General features: G+C 41.6%; 1 protein-coding gene across 9 annotated transcripts in view; it reads right to left on the reverse strand.

Annotated features, from left to right (window-relative positions):
• Window positions 1-17,679: 17,679 nt before the first annotated feature.
• Window positions 17,680-20,755, reverse strand: part of ZNF608 (zinc finger protein 608) — a 104,437-nt gene continuing 101,361 nt past the window's right edge. For 5 of the 9 annotated variants that reach the window (XM_036848623.1, XM_036848618.1, XM_036848614.1 and 2 more), the window contains 2 exons: window positions 19,236-19,317; window positions 17,680-18,934 (listed from right to left, as the gene is read on the reverse strand). In XM_036848623.1, coding sequence (XP_036704518.1) covers window positions 18,907-18,934; window positions 19,236-19,317 — 110 coding nt within the window. In that variant the 3' untranslated portion in view covers window positions 17,680-18,906. Of the gene's footprint in view, window positions 19,318-20,755 lie in introns of all 9 variants that reach the window. The other 4 variants (XM_036848619.1, XR_005019443.1, XM_036848620.1 and 1 more) reach the window with 4 other exon arrangements.

Raw genomic sequence — 20,755 nt, forward strand, 5'->3', positions numbered from 1 at the left:
TGTGACCACCTAGAGGGGTGGGATAGGGAGGGCGGGAGAGAGATGCAAGAGGGAAGAGATATGGGGATATATGTATATGTATAGCTGATTCACTCTGTTATAAAGCAGAAACTAACACAGCATTGTAAAGCAATTATACTCCAACAAAGATGTTAAAAAAAGAAGAAGCTGTCCTGGAAGCAGCAGAGAGCAGCCTGGGAAGGCTTGAAGGGACCCAAGAGGGCTGCAGGTCCCAACAAGTATAAGTACAAATACTCTTAGAATGAAAGGGATACACTAAGTGAAAGATCAAAGAGCATGTCACTCTGGAACAACAGAGATGAAACAGAGCTAAGATCATGCTATTAGGTCAGAGAAGCAAAGGAAGCATGACTGCACAGCACAGACATACCATATTGAAGCACAGTGTCCCTCAGGCAGCAAAGGAAAGCATCTTGAGTGACAAAGCCTAGAATTTCATCTTGCCCTGCTCCCCACCTCTAACAAACCATCCTATAAATAGATGGTCCAGGAAAATCAAACCCAATCAATCATGCATAACATAATTACCACAATATTTTTTTAAAGAATTTTTTGAAAGCATCAAAACTTAGCAACAGCTTAAAAATACACTCAGAAAAATACTACCATAGAATAGATGAGCTTATAATCACAAATTTTACCATGATATTTAAAAAAAAAATGCAACAATTATCTCCATAAAGGAAGACTACAAAATAAAAATACAAGAATGCAGAGCAGAGGAGGGAGGGTAAAACAAGTGCTGGCAGAACTTTGGGAAAAAATACAAGAAAAAAAAGTTAGAGAACCGAGTTTTTCTTTTTTTAAATGTAAGGAGCAAAGGGGAAAATAGAAACTGTGGAAAACCAAAAAGGAATATTAAATATAGAAATAAGCTAATAAAATGAAATAGAAATAAAGAAAAAAATCTTAGACAATAACAATTATAAAAGATAAATTTTATCTAATAGATACATAAGTCAAAGGATAGCCAACATATACATAATTGGAATCCTCCAGAAGGGAAAATAAAACAGAGCAAGGATTTTTAAATGATCGGTAACAAAACTTTCCTGAAACAAATGAAGACTTGTATCTACACATTCAAAAGGCATATCATGTATTACGAAAGTTAAACCAGAACAACCAACATTGAGACATACTCTAACTAAAGCCATGGGAATTTTAAGATGAAAAAAATAATCCTCTGGATATTTAAGGACCCAGTCATTTACAATTTTTTTAAGTGCGAAAAATGTTTTTATATAACATGTTTTTTAAAAAAATAATAAAATAAAAATTGATAGAAGAACATAGGAGGTAGAAAATAGGTGAGGACAAAAGAATATATTTTAATACTGACAAAACAAGGGGTGGAAGTGAAAACATAATTAGCACACAAAAGTGACAACAAAAGAGACAACACTACAGTTCAGACAGGGAGACTATATAGAGAAAGGAGAGAACATAAGCTAATTTTTTACTGGGGACCGTAATTGGGATTATACCTTTGTACTGTATAAAGTAGCCTTTGTATGAGGTGACTATGGCTTTATATAATCCAAGAGAGTTAGATAAAATATTTATACAAAGATACAAAATATTTGTCAAAAATACAAACCTTCTCAAATATCAAAAGTAAATCACCATGTTAAAATAAACAAAGGGAAAACATAATATGACAGAAGAGAAACAAACATATCTTTCATAGCCATAAATAAAAATGGGCTAAAGTTAACTACTAAAAGAAAGAGATTTTCATTTTGGATTTCATAGAGAAACTAATCTCTATTCTGCATAAAAGAGATACATCTAAAACAAATGATTCAGAAAGCTTGAAATGAAAGGACAGGCAAAGACCTTCCAGGCAAATGCAAAATTTTTAAAATGCAAGCTTACCTCTATTGACATAGAAATATGTACAAGCGTATGAGATGGAAAGATGACATGATTATTTTGCTTTAAGAGCTATTCTAAGCCTTCTTGTAGCTTCTGGTTCCATCAGGTACTGCCTATCCCTAGATGCTAAGCAGGAAAAAAAAAAAAGGAAACCTTTCTGTTACTCTGGGCATTAACTAACCTTAACTCCTCACTAAACTCATTTCTTGCTAAACATGTAAGCCACTGTATGTCCTTTGTCTCCAAGGGTTCTAGGCTACATTTCAAAAATGGCAGCCATAATGCAGATGAGTCCATTGTTTCACTCCTAAATGCCCATCACAACTGAGTTGCTTAAAATGATGAAACTCTTATTTCAAAATGAGATACAACCTCTATTGAAAGAGCTTTATATCACAATTGATATGTTCTATTTTTAACTCTGAAATATTAAGTACCATAAGAGGGTACTTGACCTATCGTTAATAAAGACATTTATTTGTTTGAGCACTTTCCTCATTAAACATGTAAGAGGATGCACATGTTATGCTAAAATAAACTATTATACACAAATAAATAAGGACAAACTTTGTACAATAAATCTTAAAGCAGTCAACATCACTGTGAAATACTTTATAACTAGCTAATAAACATTCTCCCTTAAAGTTATATATATTAAATTAACTAAACAGAGATGAGTCAAGTACAGACAGTGAAGAGAGGCAAGAGAAATGGAGAGAGGACAGAAATAGAGACAGATACCATGCCACAAATTCTTGGTGAGAGAAATGACAGCTTATTTTTAAAGTGATTCATGTCCATCATTTAAAAAAGTCGCAGTTCAAACCAGCAAAGAACTGAGTGAGCCTGGAAAGCAGAGTCTTCCCCATTTGAGCCTCCAGGTGAGAACACAGCCCAGGAAAGCCTTGATTGCAGCCTTGTGAAACTCTAAGCAAATAGCTCAACTAATCTGTGGCTGGATTCCTGACCCACGAAAACTGTGACATAATAAATATTTGTTTTGTTTGAAAAAAAAAAAAAAAGTCGCAGTTCACAATTGCATTAATTAAAAATACAGTCCTTTCCTCCTCTAGGCCACTTCACCCCACTTCCCATTCATCACAGGTGACCACTGTTAACAACGTGAGAGGCTTGCTTTCCAGGTTTTCTATCCAAATGCAAATACACTGCACAAATATGCACATATACGTACACACAAACATACGGCACACACGTATATAAATACGTACTCGTTTATTTACAGAAGAGACTGTACTCCCACCCCCTATATGTAACATCCAGCAAATTCATTTAACAACATGCTGTGCCTATGATAGCATGTGAATACACAGACTTACTTCATCCTTTCCCAGGGAACTGATTGTGGCTCTACTGTTACCAGACCATGTTGATGGATGTATAAGTAGTTCTTGGTTGCTTAAAATGATGCAGTGAACACGTCTGTCTTTGTGCAATTGAGTGAGAATGGCTGTAGGCTAAATTCCCCAAAAGGAAATTACTATGTGCATTTACATTTTTGACAACAAGTGCCAAATTTGCCCCTGACAACATTCTCACTACAGTGTAGGAACTCTGACCCACACCCTCACCAACATTTAACCTTTGCTGTACTAATAGTAAAAAAGAATCCGTTGTCCCTGTAACGCGCCATCTGACCATCTTCCGGTATTTCTATTCGTCATTGTGTTCCTTTTCTGTCAACTAGTTGTTCATACCCTTTGTCCACCTTTTCTATGATGTTGCTGGCTCAGTGATTTTAAAAGTAATCTGAGTATAAAAATTGGTCCTTTTATATATAAAATAGACAATAAACAAGGACCTACTGTACAGCACAGGGAACTCTACTCAATATTCTGTAATAACCTATACGGGAAAAGAGTCTGAAAAGAATGTATCCATGTATACGTATAACTGAATCACTTTGCTGTACACCTGAAACTAACACAACATTGTAAATCAACTGTACTCCAATATAAAACAAAAATTAAATTTAAAAAATAAAATAAAACACAATCAAGATAAGTGCTATAGGACTGTAAAAAGAATTGGCCCTTTGTCTGAGGTATTATATATTGCAAATATTTCCCCCAGTCTCTTTTTTGTTACTTGACTTTATTAATGATGTTATTCCCCAAATGCAACTTAAATTTTTTAAATGTAATCAAACTATCAACCTTTCCCTTTATGGCTTCTGAATTTGATGCTATATACAGAAGCATCACTCCCACTCTGAGAATATAACTAAATTACCCATGTTTTCTTCTAGTACCATGATACTTTCACTAAATGTTTGATCCTTCTGGAACTTATTTTGTTATAAAAAGTTATGCTGGATTCCAGGCTATTTTTTTCCATACAGCCAACCAGTGAGTCGAGGTATATTTAAGGCAATAACATAGCATGTTTGCTGGTCAAGCAATGTTTGACTACAAATAAAGATGAAATTACTTTTATGCTTTCATGTATTAATCTTACTTTTCAAAAATATTAACCGTATACTACAGTAATTTCATAAGTTTCATAATATATGTTTAAGAAACATATTCTGCCATTTACTAATAAACAACATTCTGCATTACAGGAACATGAGAAAGGAATAATCTCCAAATTCTTTTCAGCAAGAGAGATTCCTTAAAAAGTGAAACCAATGATATTCCACAAAAACATTTTTAAATGACTTTCTCAGTAGAGCTAAAATTGACTTTTTAGGGTTATATACCAGTTGAAACTGCTATACCCTTTTGCTTTATGAACAAACACTGCAATATTTTTATCCAAGTGGTAAATAGATGAGTATTCTGCCCCAGCTAACCCAAATCACAGAAACGGTGTAATTAAAGTGCATTATATGTCACCCAAAATTCATTCAAACAGGCAGGAGAAAATATATAAAGAATAACTGGAGTAGGACATCTTAGGGAGTTAAGTCAAGCTTACGGCAAAGACTGAATGATGAGTTAAAAGCAGCAAATGCCTCTCAATCTTAAAGGTACTACTTTATCTCCTACCTTGCAAACTTGTCCCATTCAACTTCCATCTAGAGCTTGGCTGTATCTGGTCTCTAGGACAATTCTTGCCCACTCTGTGCCCAGCACCTCCCTTTGCATCCTGGGGTGGCTGTCTTATCCTGCATGCTCTTGTTCCCTTGCCACCATGACAAGATTGAAACAGCTGGTAGACAAACAAGCAAAATTAATATCTATGATCCACCCCACCCTCCAATAACCCGATTCTCAGCACTTTTATACTATACCCATCTACAAAGAATCTGCTGGTCCCTGCTTCTATAATGTTTCCTACCTCCTGCCTTTCTTAAAATCTTCCGTGCACGTGATGAAGTTGTAAGCTCATCTAAACAGACAGCTCCTCCATCCTCTTCAGAGTAAAAATCAAGTCCTTACAATAGCTTATAAGACCGTAATAGTAAGCCTCCTCCCCACCCAAACACACACAGCCATCTCTTGGACTTTATGGGATGTGCATTTGCCACACTGAGAATATTCAGTTCTGCGATAGAAGACAAGAAATCAAATGAGATGGATACAAATCATTAGATGTGTTAAGCATAGATAATTAAATTATTTCCCTGGGAGATATATTAGATAAAGTAGAGCATATATGTGTGAACCTAGAGAGAAAGAAATGGAAGAACCAAGTAAATAATAAATATTCATGACACGCTAAATATACAAGAGGCACAGGAAGCACTGAATATTCATGAATATACATGAGGACATAAAGCACTCACTATCGGTGAGGTCCTACTTTAGCCACTTGTTGGTGACACCTGTGCAAAGCCCCACCTGCCCTCTGTCCTGGACATGCAAATAAAGCCCATAAGTGCTCCTCAGGCTAACGCCACAGCTCCTGACCAGGCTCTCCAATAAAGCAAGCTGTGCTGACTCCAGGCATCCTCTTCCTCACCCTCACCTGTGGTCCTCATAACCACACCATCAGCGGGGGAGGCTGATGCGACACAGAGAGAAACAGGACAAAGGAACATTTTGTAGCACAGAATTCAGGGAACATGGCCCTTCCCTTTGCTTGTACCCCAGCCTCAGTATGTCAATCCACTCCATTTTCTTCCGTTTGCTTCTAACTGTATGCTTTGGTTTAAATTGCTCCAATAAACTGTGTGATTTGCGTGTCTTAAATCTGTGAGTTTTCTGTCCCACGGCTAGGGGATAGCTTGCCTCGCTGTGTACTAGGAGGCTACCATTGCAAGGTTGGGTCCATACACACGTGATTGACCACCCTGTTCTAGCCACACTGTTCTCCTTGCTTTCCCTTAAATTTTCCAAGCACATTCAACCTCGGGAGCTTTGCACTTCTTCCCGCTACCTGAAACACTATTCTACAGACAGCTACAAGACTTACTCCCTCATTTCCTTTAGGAAATGTCTCTTCCCTGAAACTCCTGTATAAAATCATGTCATTTCCCAGGAACAATTCTCCAACACCAACTGGGTCCTACAATTCAATTCTGACCCTACCTGGAGTTAGTGCAAACCCAGCAGGTTAAGGGTTCAGTCCCACACAACATCACATGCCGACCACAAATGCGGTCCCCAGGCTACCTGCAGAAGCCCAGTCAACTACAAATTTGGGAGTTCCTGCAATCCTCCTCCCCACAAGCGGGTTCAATAATTTGCTAGAATGACTCACAGAACTTGGGAAAGCATTATACTTATGATTACAGTTTTATCATAAAGAATAGAACTCAGGAACAGCCAAATGGAAGAGATGCAAAGAACAAGATATGGGGGGCGGGGGGCGGGGGACGGTCCAGAGGTCCCATCCCTCTCCAGGCACAGCAAAGTGTTCACCAACCCAGAGGCTCCCTGGGCCTCCTGTTGAAGAGATTTTTATTGAAATTTATTACATAGTCACGATTTATCAGATCACTGGCCACTGTGATTGAACGTAATCTCTGGTCCTTCTCCCCTCGAAAGATTCCAACCCAATTGGGTCCCCTGGTGAGCAGCCCCCATCCTGAAGCTAACTTGGGACCTGCCAAGAGTCATCTCGTTAGCGTAAATTCAGGTATAGTCAAAAGGGGCTCTTCATGAATAGCGAGACACTCCTATCACTTAGGGAATTCCAAGGGTTTTAGGAGCTCTATGCCAGGAACTGGGACAAAACAAAAAAACTTCTATTTTTATTATACCACAAAAACAGACATTTCTTCTCCTCCCTGTTCTCGCTGCCCAACTTACCGTTTACCAGCACCTGACATGCGATATATTCATTTGTGTATTTGTATACGGTCATGTCCTTCCACTAGAATGTAAACTCCATGAGGGCAGGATTTGATCTTTTTTCTTTACTGTTCTATCTCCAGCATCCAGAACAGCTTTTAGGCTAAAACAGGCACTCAATAAATATTTGTCACTTGAGTGAGTGGATGTCACGTCAGGACAGAGATGCCATCACCTCACCTCTTTTCTTTCAGAATCTGCTTTATCCACAGTAAAGCTGGGAAGGACAGTCCTGGGTTCTATATGACTCTGCCCTACCTCTCCCAAGTCTGGCCGGCCACATTTGGCCATGACAGGGACAGAAATCCATTGCGCCTGGCATAGGAATTTGGAGTGGGAACTGAAAGACTGAATCCATTAAATTATGGTGAAGAATGGGCCAGTGAGGTCTATAGCAGTCCCAAGTCACATTTAGTAACAGGGGCAGGGAAAGCCATAAGGAGATGGGAACAGTCAGTCTGTCAACAGAAGCAGGAGAATGGGACAGCTGCACCAAAAGAAGCAGGGGTAAGAGATTATGCGACACTGGAGAGAGATTTAGGGGCTTTCTAAAAACCATCACCGTGACCTGCCAATTCCCTTCCTATGCTTGGGTATTATGAGACTGACTCGTCAGCTTTCGATAAACCCTCTTTGTAACTAAGCTGGGTTGAATGGTTCTTGGCCACAAATGTTCCTTGGCCACAGAGCGTAGATGGTAGAGGTATAGGGCTGGTCCAAAGAAGCCACACCCAGGAGCCAGCTTGGCGATCTGTTCCCACCCCTGACCTCTCAGCCTCTGCTCCCTCAGCAAGGCAATTTATTCTAACTGCAGTACCCTCCTGGCTCACTGGACCCAAATTGGGCCACTTTGATCCTCTCTCCTGGGAATCTGGAATTAGAACAGACATGCCAGAGAGTTCTGCCAGCAAGGCAAGACACGTGTTTGGAGAATCACAGGTAGCCAGTGAGCAGCATGATAAAGAATGAGACAGAAAAGAAAGAGCAGAGAGAAAAGGCATGATGAGAGACAGAGAGAGACTGGGGGCGGGGGGGTGGGGGGAGGAAGGGGCAGGAGGAAAGGGAAAGAGAGAGGCTGCCCAGGTGCCTGAAGACATCCCATGTCCCAGAGTCCCAAGCCCCCTTGATGCCTGTACACACCTCCTACCCTTGCTCCCTTAAGACCTCTCTGCCCTACATTAAATTTGCCTATTTTGCTTCAGTTAGCTTGAATAGGTTTGCGTTATTTACAGCCGACAAGTCCTTGACTAAGGCAAGGTAGCATTAGCAAGCAGAGGTCCACAGGTGAGCCTGCCGAGCATTCAGAGGAAGCCTCAGAGGCCCTCGGAGCCGCTTGCAAGGAGTGGGACAAAGTTAGAGACACGTGGCCTTCTGGGAGGATGGCGCATTCATATTCCGCACAAGTTCCTCGGTTTCCACCACCAGACAATGAAAGGGAAGTCCCTTTAGCTGACCCTGGGGACGCTGCTTGGTCACCTACATGACTTGAGCCCGCCTCACCGGCCAGAGTCAGTCACAGGAACATTCCTGTGCCCCAGAGACTGTCACACCGGGTTTCCAGAAACTGCTCTGCCACAGAAGCGTGAGGCTTCTGAAGATAGTAACCACTTACTGGCTGGCCTCTAATAGGCACCAGGGCTCCCCTGGGCTGGGGGAGCACTTTCTGCCTCTGATTCTGCCACTCACTGATTAGACAACCAACAGACTCCAGGCAAGGGGCAGAAATGAGTCACCCAAACGCCCCACCTCTGGGCACATCTGGCCATGCCGTAAGGGGGCCTCCTGGAGCTGCCTGCTGGGGACCTCTCCGGACTCATCCTGCTTCAGCCCCAGCCTGGGGGACCTGGACCAGGAGACAGTCTGGTCCCCCAACTGCTATCATAAAATCCATCATTTATTGTCTGTCCCTGTATCTTATCACCGCGGGGACAGTGGGGGTTTCCGGGTGGGCGGCAGACGCAAGGGCACCGGGGGATTTCTGAGGCTGAGCGTATCACACCGGAAGGTTTACGAGCTTTGGTCGCAGAGTCCCCAAAGCGAGTGCTCGTCTGCGCATCAGATCTTTGCAGTCAGCAAAAGATCTGCTGGGGTCCGCTGCGTCCAGCTCTGCAGAGACACCCAGCTGATGCACAGAAGGGAGGGCCGTGCCACGCTGCTGGAAGGGCTGTGAACCCGGGGGTCTGAGCTTTCAGCCCCCGGGAGACACCGGGCCCTTAGGAGCTTAGGAGGCACTCAGATGCTTCCCGAATGAATCCTGCCTCCCATCCTGTTCACTTTCAAAATTCCTTCTTTGGAAGGCATTTAGTCACTAGACCTGCTAGTGGAGCACCAGCCCATCCCTCGTCAAGCGAGGAAGTCCGTCCTCCGAGGGTAAGCAGGTTAGCTTATGTACACTGGGGCCCGGGGAGGGTTGGTGGAGGGGAAAGAAATTCGGGCCACTCCTTTGTCTTCTTCCTTACCAAGCGCTCTGCTCTCTGCCAGGGCAGAGCAGGGTAGAGGCAAAGAGGATCACGCCCCACCCAGTACCGGGCTACCTAGGAGTTACCACCTACTCCTGCCCTTCCAGCAACCACAAGACTCTCTTCAGAACCAGAGAAGGCTCTTTCTCAACCTAAAGTCTTCAGTAACCCTAAGTCAAATGACCCCAGGCTCCAGCTTGGTTTTGCTTCCCCAAGGAATCTTCCTTGTTCTTGAAAGGGTAAGAGTCGCCCTCTGTCAGGGGGGCTAAAAGAGCACATAACTCCGTGTGTGTGTGTGTGTGTGTGTGTGTGTGTGTGTGTGTGTGTGTGTGTGTGTGTGTGTGTGTGTGTGTGTGTGTGTGTGTGTGTGTGTGTGTTAGGGGTGGCAGTGGCGAGAGGCATCTTTTTTTTCCTCCAGTAGAGCCCTACTCAGCAGGTTTCTGAATCCCTTTGTCTCCTTCTGGATGTCCGGTGTAGCCCATGACCTGAGTGCCTCACTACCCTAATTCTGCCCCATCACCAGACTGTCTAGGGGAGAATCAGTTACCACTGAGTGTGCCTCTGAATTCTGCTTAAGTGCAAACAACTGCTTGCCTCCCCCCAACCCCTCCGTCCCGTAGGTAGACCCGCACCTCAGGAGAGCCGGAGAGGACACCAGGAGAATTTACCAAATCCCGCTGGCCTCAAGGAAAGGTTCATTCCCAGACAACAAAACGTTCGCCTCTTCCTTTGTTTCCCATCACAGAACTCTGGTTCTAAGCCATGCCCCCCCCCCCCCCCACTGTCCCTCTGCATGATCCAGGGGCCTGTTCTCCTCACCCTTCTTAGCCCGAGAAGGTCTTGACAATCTCACCTTCTTGCCCATGATGATTTAGGAGTAAGTATGTGACCCAGTTCTGGCCAAGGAGACATGACGGGGTATGTTCCAGAGGTGTCCAAGAAAGGTTTCTTTCCTCCTAAGAGAGACACGGACTCAGTCCTGTCCCCTGGACCTTGATGTCTCCGGACAGGGCTCCTGGAACTCTCGTGGCCATAACAGGAGGGATAAAAGAGGACAAAGCGGAGAGTGTTGCAGAGAAGCAGAACTAGCAGCACAGGAGGCTGTGCCTGGAGCTCACCCTGCTCTCTGCTTCATGTTATGGAAGAAAACACGTTTCCTTGTGGTTTAAGGCAGTTTGAGCCACAGTTTCTGTTACACACAGCTGAAAATATCCAACTCTACAACCACCCTGCTAGAGATGCCCTCCTCTCCATGATCGTGCTAAGAGGTCAACCCTGCTAGGCTGGGGACTGTACCCCTCTTCCACCTGCCAATAACCAGCCTAGAAACAGACTCTGCAAAATTCGGGATCTGATCTAGAAGGAGGGGGTGGGTGGTTGGACTGCCTTCCCTGGAGAGTGACAGGGAGATGGGACCACCTTCTGTGTCCAATCTACACTCCTTTAATGATTGCATGGCACCCAGGATGCCTTGAGCCCCTGCCCCCTGCCACCCTTATTAGGAAGAATTTTTGAATCAAATAGCATATCCTGCCCCCAGCACATACCATCTGGAACAAAGGCCTGCTGAAGCCAAGAAAAATCTAGGCCATTTGGTTTTTTTTAGGCTCCCACTACATTAAAATAAAGAAGTAATTTCAATACAAGAAATCAGAGTATAGTTTAAATGTTTACATTCTGCAAATGTTAAGTATGTTTCCCATATCCCCTCCTCCCACTTCAGTGTACATAAAATGCTCTAGAAAAGGATCTGGTTATGGAAAATGAGTTTAAAGCTGTGGTTTGAAGGTCTTCCTTTTCTCATCTTTTCAGAAGCCCTCTGGGACAGTAAGTATAACATCATTTGGAGCTGATCAAAGGTCTGAATTGGAGATCCTTTGTCAGACTCCCTGATGGTCTCTTCCGGAATCACAAAAGCATCAACTTTCCCCGGCAACCGGGCACCCAAGCACCCATTCCCACCAAGCCCCACTCTTGAATTCTGAGCTTTTAATTATCCAGTGTAGGCAGTAGAGGATTAAAGGTGGCAAGGACCACCACGACAGCCAGAAAAAAAGTAAAAATTTTGGCAACTTCTGCCAGGGATATGCTGAGGCCCCTCCGGGCCTCCAGGTTCCGGGTGTGGGTTGCCACCCAGCTCCTGAAAGACTCCACAGGGCTTTGTCTCACAAAAACTAGAGACAAAGGCTATGTTTCCCTCACTGGCCCCTCTGAAAGTAACACATACCTCAGAAAAGGAAAAAGCTGGCTAGCTTTTGTTAATTACCTAGGGAGTTTAGGATCCCTTTTCTGAAGCAGCACAGCACAGTGGTCATGAAGCCAGACCATCACTTACGTAGCGGCATGAACTCAGACAAAGTACTTTACCTCTGTGCCTCAGTTTTCTCAACTCTAAACGGGAATAGTAGTTGGGTCGTTATGAGCATTAAGTGAATTGTTTTATGTGATGTGTTTAAGAACAGTGTCTAATGCACAGTAAATCCTATATAATTATTATTCATTGTGTTCCGATTACTACCCAGGCAGAAAAGAACTTGTGTTGGGTGGATGGCAGGCAGAACAATGACCTCCCAGAGGTCTACTTCCTAATCCCTAGAACCCATGAATATGTTGAGTTACATGGCAAAGGGAAACTCAGATTGCAATTGGAATTAAGATTGCTAATCCACTGACCTGACCTTGAAATGAGGATATTATCCTGGATTACCTGGGTGGACCCAATTTAATCAAGGATCCTTATAAGAGGGAGCAGGAGAGGAAGCAGAGCTGTGATGACAAAGTTAAAAACAAAACAAAACAAAAAAAACACCTCCATAAATCAGTGGAAAGATGAGTCAATAAATAATGATTCTGGTGCCCCAACTTTTCTGACTAAAGGAATAATGGTTGCTTTAAAACACTGAAGGTAAATAAAATAACTTTCAAGTTTTCTAATAACAGGGAGCATAGTGCCATGTTAAGTCTCCTGGCTTGAAAATGAGGGGGTTCTGATGCCCTTGAAAGATACAAGGTCATGATTCCATCCCTCAAGAGCTCAGTTTCTTGGAGGGCTTTATTTTGTGTGTTAATTTTGATCCACTTTCAGTAGCTGCCCGGAGAGCTGAGCTGAGAAGATGGTGAGGTCTCACCCATGCATAGCTGGAGAGCCGCAATGATTAGCCATTTCTGCTATAAACTCAGGCAAGGAGTTTGGTCCCACCTGCATCTACTCAAAATTCCATGATGAGTTAGAATGACCACAGACGGGCCAGGGCCATACACCTGACCAGACCATAGACTTGGACTCTGAACTGGCCCACATTCATGGGCATCATCAGTGTCTTGTGTTCTTGATGGCCCTGGAGAGCTTTATTTCCTCTCAATTTCCAGGTCTGTCATGTTTCCTTTCATTTTATTTTTACATGTCTAAGTTAAAAAAAAAAAAAAATTCTTCACAGAAATGTGTAGTGCATCTGAGAAGCTTCCAAAGTTTATTCCTGTACATGAATCGAATGGCACTCCCTGTGGGAAGGAAAAAATCCCAGCACCTACTTAAGAATGACTCCTTTCTCCAGGTTTTCTAACTGGAAAGTCTTCACACTGGGGAAAAATAATACGTATTTTAGAGAGCTAGTGTGAGGATTTTTAACAACATACGTAAAGTGTATCTTGCTAATTGATGTGCTGTGAGTCAAATTCAGCCCTCAGATGTGGTTTTTAGACTGAATTCATTTTCAACCTATAAAAACTATTAATTATTAGGTTAAAATCTAGATCATCCAACTCTCTTTAAAAAGCTAGAAGATCTGGTCCAACTTCATCCATGTTGGTCAAATGAGCATCCCCCCATTATATTTTCATGGGATCACCAGGTGCCACTGATGGCTTTTATACCTTCTAAAGCAACAAAAAACAAGAAAATGCACCAGTCTATCTGTGGGCCAGGGGCTAGGCAGGAGATCTGAATTTCATATGACCAGTTGATCGTCACAACTTGGGCTTGGGGGGGTGGGTGGGGTGTGGTTAGAAACTGCGGGACTAACTGGTGGGTAGAGACAGCTCAACATCCTATACGATAAACAGGACAGCCCCCTACTCCCATCGCCCAACACAGACTTTTCCTGTCCAAAATGTCCACAGTGCCAAGGCTGGGAACCCCTGCTTTAGAGAGTGATTTTGTTAAGAAAAAATAAAAAAGAAACCACGACGGAGGAACTGCTAATAGTGGGTTTCACTCTGTTTTCTCTCCTAAAGTTAACGGAAAGCAAACAACATTTATGACTCAAGCTTTTGCAGGAAGCAGGGGATGGACGACTGTGGTTAGTGACAAAAAACAGTAATAAATGGCTTTGCCTGTCTTGTCTCTTTTTCAGAGTCAGGGAGGGAATGAAATGACCAGTAATTATCATTTAAACTGCTCTTTTATCCTCTATCAATCAGAGCTATTCATTCTGGTTACTCTCAGACCCTTGGGCTGAAACCACACTAAATCAGGGTCACAGCCAGGGTGAATATATAAGGCCAGCCTTTTCATTCTGTAAGTGCTAATGACCTGGGCTGAACATCAATGGCAAGTTTCCATGAAAAAGCCATCTGAGATCCTAATCTGGGAACAAACGGTTCTATACGGAGCCTATTACCTTGTTTTTAATATTCTGTATTCGCTGGGACCACAGCTGTAAACAACTCTTCAGTCTCATTTCTCCATGAAGTTAATTTGCACTGTGTCAGCACTGCAGGCTTTTTGCATATGTTCAGGACAAGCTGATATGAGCAGGCCTGGAATGAATAATGTTTAGTAAAATCAATAAACCCTATTATTAGTCACTAAGGGGACTGATTTTATGTCTATAAAAGTAAAACAATTAGAACCGTATTAATGGCAGATTCATCATAGTAATATAATGGAGCCAAGTAGGCTTGTCTTCTGGGAATCTTTAATTTACCATTCAGTACTGACTATGTACTCAGCCAGAGAAATGGCACACATAATATAAACAAGCTCTGGCCTTTGGCAATTCATGTTGTCATCAGCAGAGACAACACTGTAACAGTAAGGGGAAGAAACAAAACTTCATTCAGTGATTAATGGAAACCAGTCATGAGTAATGTTCCAGCAAGAACCTGGAGGGAGAGCCTATTCAAATTGCATTCTGCTTTCGGTCATATATCTCTTTGTATCTATCAGCACTCCTGTCTACTACAGTAGCGGAGTTAAGCATGGTCTGATGCCCATATTTATACTCTACCTATTTAGGCACCTAACTAGAAGTAATTAAAAGCCTGGTGCGTAATAAGCATATATCTAATCATTGTGCAGCTCAGGCGAGATTGGCTTCCCTATGATTTTTTAAAATACTTATTACTAAAGGCAGGAAAATCATCAGGAATCCACAGTATCCCCCAGCCACCACCAGGAACATGATAACATGGCTGGTGAAGATGTAAGTTGACCTTAGTTCTGGTCCTGTGTTTCGATGCTGAATTGTTCAGTCAGTTCTAGAACTGGAGCAGCACGTAGGCAACCAAATGTCATACTTTAAACAGTATTCTGAACAGAGGAAACACACTTGTTTAACTGGTATAAGACAAATTACATCAGGTCTTCAAGGACACATCAAGACATGGTCTAAGAACTGAAAAAATGTGATAACTTTAAAAACTGATGAAAAATACGTGAAATACTCTGACGTGTAGCTAACACCATAAACGATGTTTGATGAAATTCATAAGAAAAGCCGCTTTCAAGTGGCTTCCAAAAGTAGAGGAAGTATTTTTGATTGCAAATATCTATTCATTTGTGAAGCAAAGTCCCCCAAGTAGGAGAACTAACCAAATTATACCAAGACAAATCCTGTCAACTTAAAGAACCGTCTTAGGAAACCAAGGGGGTAGAACTCTTATTAGCAATTATAGTAAAATCATTTAAACTTACAGCTGGGATAAAGCATCAAGCAGTCCAAACACATGACACACACCCCCCACTCTAGGGCTTTGGCTCTGCTTTTGCATCTCACTGCAATGCTTCCCCCCCCCTCCCAACCCCGGATATGTGTATGACTGCTTCCTCATCTCCTTGAGTGAGGCCTTCCCTGATCACTCTATCTGTATTGGGTTGGCCAAAAAGTTCCTTCGGCTTTTAAGTAAAAATAAATAAATTTTCACCAAGAACTTTACTGAACAACATATTCACCATTTTGTTCCACTACCTTCTGCCATTTTTCAGCCAACTTCATAATTCCATCTTCCCAAAACTTTTTACCTTTTTGAGCAAGGAACTGTTCCAGGTGCCTTTTACAGTCTTCCATGGAATTGAAATTTTCCCCGTTAAGAGAATTTTGTAAAGACCGAAATAAATGGAAATCCAAAGGTGCAATGTCTGGTGAATACGGGGGATAAATCAGAACTTCCCAGCCAAGCTGTAACAGTTTTTGCCTGGTCATCGAAGAAACATGCAGCCTTCCGTTATCCTGACAGAAGATTGTGCATTTTCTGTTGACTAATTCTGGACACTTTTCATCGAGTGCTGCTTTCTGTTGGTCTAAGTGGGAGCAGTGCTTGTTGGAATTAATGGTTTGTTTTCTGGAAGGAGCTCATAATAGAGGAGTCCCTTCCAATCCCACCATATGCACAACATCACCTTCTTTGGATGAAGACCGGCCTTTGGTGTGGTTGGTGGTAGTTCATTTCGCTTGCCGCACGATCTCTTCTGTTCCACATTATTGTACAGCATCCGCTTTTCATCACCTCACGATTTGTTTTAAGAACGGAACATTTTCGTTACGTTTAAGTAGAGAATCGCGTGCGGAAATACAGTCAAGAAGGTTTTTTTCTCGCTTAACTTAATGTGGAACCCAAACATCAAAGCGATGAACATAACCAAGCTGGTGCAAATGATATTCAGTGTTTGATTTGGACGTTTTGAGTATGTTGGCTATCTCCTGGGTGGTATAATGTTGATTGTTTTCAATTAATGTCTCGATTTGATCGCCATCAACTTCAACTGGTCTACCTGACCGTGGAGCATTGTCCAAAGAGACGTCTCCAGCATGAAACTTTGCAAACCACTTTTAACACGTTCGATCAGTCACAGCACCTTCTCCACACACTGAACAAATCTTTTTTTGTGATTCAGTTGCGTTTTTTACCTTTTTTGAAACAATAAAGCATAATGCCGAAAATGTTGTTCTTCTTCCATCTTCAATATTAAAATGGCTACACAAAAATTCACCAGTTTTGATGTTTTTTTTTTAATGCACGCTAATATGACAGCTGTCACAATACAATCTAACAAAACTGTTTCGAATGAAGTTAAAGACAACTAAGCGCTACTTACTAGAGCCATCTGACGGGAAAAACCGAATGAACCTTTTGGCCAACCCAATAGTTACAAACACCCACACATCCCTCACGCCCACTCCCAGACTTTATTTTTCTCCCCAGGGCATTTATCAACCATCTAACATACTCCACAGAGTACTTACATATTTTATTATGCTTACCCCACCTACTAGAAAATGCAAACTCTATGAGGACAGGAATTTTTGTCTGCTTTGTTCATGGCTATATCCCAGCACATGTACAGTGCCTGGGATAAAGTAGGTGCTCAGAAAGTACTTGCTGTGAAGGAGGGAGAAAGGGAGGGAAAAAGGGAAGCGAGGAAAAGGAAAAAAAGTGAGAAAGCAGTTAATTCTGTACGTTCGGCATAACATATGCTAGTAAAACAATTTAATGACAAGTCAAGTTTTCACACATTTTACCTACTGTCCACACGTCACAAGCCTGACATCTTTGGAATATCATTCCATACCACAGAAACCTGTATCTATCAATTTGTAGTGATACTATACTCTGTATTTGAGTAAATACCCAATAAAGATACATATATCCGCTGGATTAAATCCACTTATTTGGTTGTTAAACCTGGGTGTCATATATGAAAAGTCAGTATTTCTGTACTGTATCTTACGCAATGGACATTCATAATATTAAGGAACCTTTCTTTGAAAATTAGAAATACTATCAGCCAGCTAGAAATAACATGAGACAGACAAGAAGCCATTACATATATTAAAAAAAAAAAAAACCTTTTTAATTCTGATTGCCAAATTATTTAAGGCAGGTATAAAAAAGGAAAGCATTCAATATACATTTTACATAAAATAAACTAGATTACAGCATAAAACAAGTAACCAGGCAATGGCGTTAAAGTCTCTCTCTTCTAAAACTGGATAATTGTAAACATTAAAAAAAAAAAAAAAAAAAAGGACTGCAGGACTATTCAAGTAATAGAACAATCACAGATGTCTCTGGTATGCAGGCTATTGGGTTATTTGCCATTCAAGATTATCAAAAATGACACCTCATTATTCACAGATGCTCATTATTTCCCCGTTTTAATCTTTACATTATATACAACACAGTTTTTGTGGTACTGGCAACCCCATGCCTTCCAAAAGTATTTTTTCCACAATACACAAGTACAAACAGTGACTACAGGAACATTTTACACTGATGCATCTTCACAGGAGCCACCAAACAGACATCGAAATTGTACCCAAGTGTCGTCATCACAGTTAGCCTTTCTGAGGGGCTTACGGGAAATATATGAAGGATATGCAAGGTTCAGGCACACTGATACATAACATTATTTATTTACAATTGAAAAGCAAAAGGAAAAGAAAGTAAGCAGCCTTCCGTGGCTAACACTTCTCAATTTGACAAGCACATCTTTTATCTCCTTTACTGAGCAGTTTGCGACCCGGCAGCAGACCCTGTGTGTGCGAGCCTGGTTACTGATACAAAAAGTAAAGAATATATATATATATATATATATATGCGTGTGTGTGTATATACATATATGTATACATATATATATATATATATAAAACAGAAGTTTAATTACAGCAACATTTGTTACTCTCTGATAAAATCTGTAATTTACAAAAATGAAATGACTGGTTTTTGCCTGCCATTAAGGCATTTCAAATTAACACCATGGAACTGATGTCTGTATAAAGCGCTTCCCCATGTGATCCAGTCACATGACAACGTACATTTCCAATCTTGTTATTCTCTGCAAGAGAAAAGAAAACCTTAGCAGAGGGGTTCCATCCACATTTGACACTGAAAATATGAAAACTGTAAGACCAACAGACACTTTCATTCTACTCAATTCATGGAACTCAATTCCATAGAAAGTGAATGAACACAAGGGTAATGACAGACAACATGAAAAATAAATTATTTTCCTTTTTAAAACAACTTGAGGGGTAATTGAAAATATCAAAGAACAAACATTACCTTTAGCACTATGGAAATACATTCCTCCATTTGCAACTTCATTTTTAAACATAATAAAACAAAGGGAGTCATGGTGAATTATTTTAACAAAGCAGTGAAGACAACCTAAGAAAGTTTCAACCGTTTAAGACACAGGTCAGTCAATTACTAACGTACATTACAGCTATAAGAATGGAACGGAAGTTGCACGTGAAGCATAGTGGTAAAATAAGCACATTCACTCCAATATCAAACCCTTAGGAGCTAGGCGTTTGGTCTAAAAAGCCTACACTTGCTTCCTCCCACCATTAAGATGTCTCTATCTAGAAAACTGATTCAAAACATAGAGGCTATTTACCTTCTTTGTGCAGGAAACATTCCTGATGCAGATGCCTGGGCAGCTACCTGCTGAGAGGCAACGAGGGCAGCAGAGGTCAAGCCTAATGGGGAAAAAATGCAGGGTTTCTATGACTTTCAGAAACGTAAAAGTAGATGCAGGCCCAATGGTGAAAGGCTGCAGACCCCGTGAGTAGCCATCTGTCCTTTCTACACACACACATGAAATGTTTCATGCATCAAGGACAGACTACAAACTGCTCGGTCTAACCAGTACCCATCCCTTCACTGAATACTCTGCGGTTTTCTTAATAGCTATTCAAAGCGAATACAGCGTTCCATCTCTCTGGCTCTGCATGGTGCTAAATGGTTTGCACGCATTCCTGAATAGGAAGCTCAGGAGAAATGACAGGTACCAGGTAACAACAGGAATCAAAAGTCACAGTGAATTATAGAAGCGACATGCTATTTGCTTAGAATACAATACTTTCATAATAACTTTTATCACTTTAACGTTTTCCACAGTGATTGAACACCAGTGTATCCCATAAGGTACATGGAATCACTGAATTGAACTTAGAAATAGTCTTAACTTTTACCCTGCAAGAGAAAGGGAGCAGTAAGAGAATGTAATAGCTCCAAATGGCAAGAAGTTGCCGAATAGGAAATTCTTTAAAATTCTTTACAAAACCATCCTGGAAAAAAATAGAGGAAACAAATGTAAACTTCAGGAAGATGACTCTCTCCTTCTATGTCCTCTACGGTCTCTTTTAACACCACTATTTGACACCAAGTAACATGAGTTGAATAAATTAAAATGACCCCTTCACGTGTGGATAGCGCTTCCTACTTTTGGAAGTATCTTCAAACATACTATTGTTTGTTATTATTGTTTTCAGACAGCAGAGTAAGAGGTGACTTGGCAAGCACTACAGACCGAATTGTGTCTTTCCAAAATTCCTATGTGGAAGCCTTAACCCCCAAATGTGACTGTGTTTGGAGATAGGACCTATAAGGAGGTAATTAAGGTTAAATGAGGTCCTATAGGTAGGGCCCTGAACCAACAGGATTAGTGTCCCTATAAGGAGAGATACGAGAGAGTAACTCTCTTCCCCCGCCACCCCCCAGCTCCCCCCATGCACAAAGAGGTCACAGGAGCACACAGCAAGACGGCGTCCATCCACAAGCCAGGAGGAGAGCTCTCATCAGAAACCAACCATGCTGGCATCCTGATCTAAGACTATAAGCCTCCAGAACTATGAACAGAAATACATTTCTGTTGTTTAAAGCCATAAAAACTGTGGTATTTTGTTATGGCAGCCAAAGCTGAGACAGCAAGATCCTAGCAAGTGATCTGCTGGTAAAGACGGTGCCACTCCCCCACCCCTGCCATGAGGTGACAGAGCTAGGACAAATGCTCAACTAAAACATCACAAACTGAAGGTTCCTCACGTCAGTTGCTGTGACTCTTTAAAAATGTTTCTCCTCTTTACTGAAAGAGTCCCAGGAGTGAAGGGCTGGAAGAGTCCCTGGATTAGGTTA

The sequence above is a fragment of the Balaenoptera musculus genome, chromosome 3, assembly GCF_009873245.2.
Source record: "Balaenoptera musculus isolate JJ_BM4_2016_0621 chromosome 3, mBalMus1.pri.v3, whole genome shotgun sequence".
Classification (NCBI taxonomy): domain Eukaryota; kingdom Metazoa; phylum Chordata; class Mammalia; order Artiodactyla; family Balaenopteridae; genus Balaenoptera; species Balaenoptera musculus.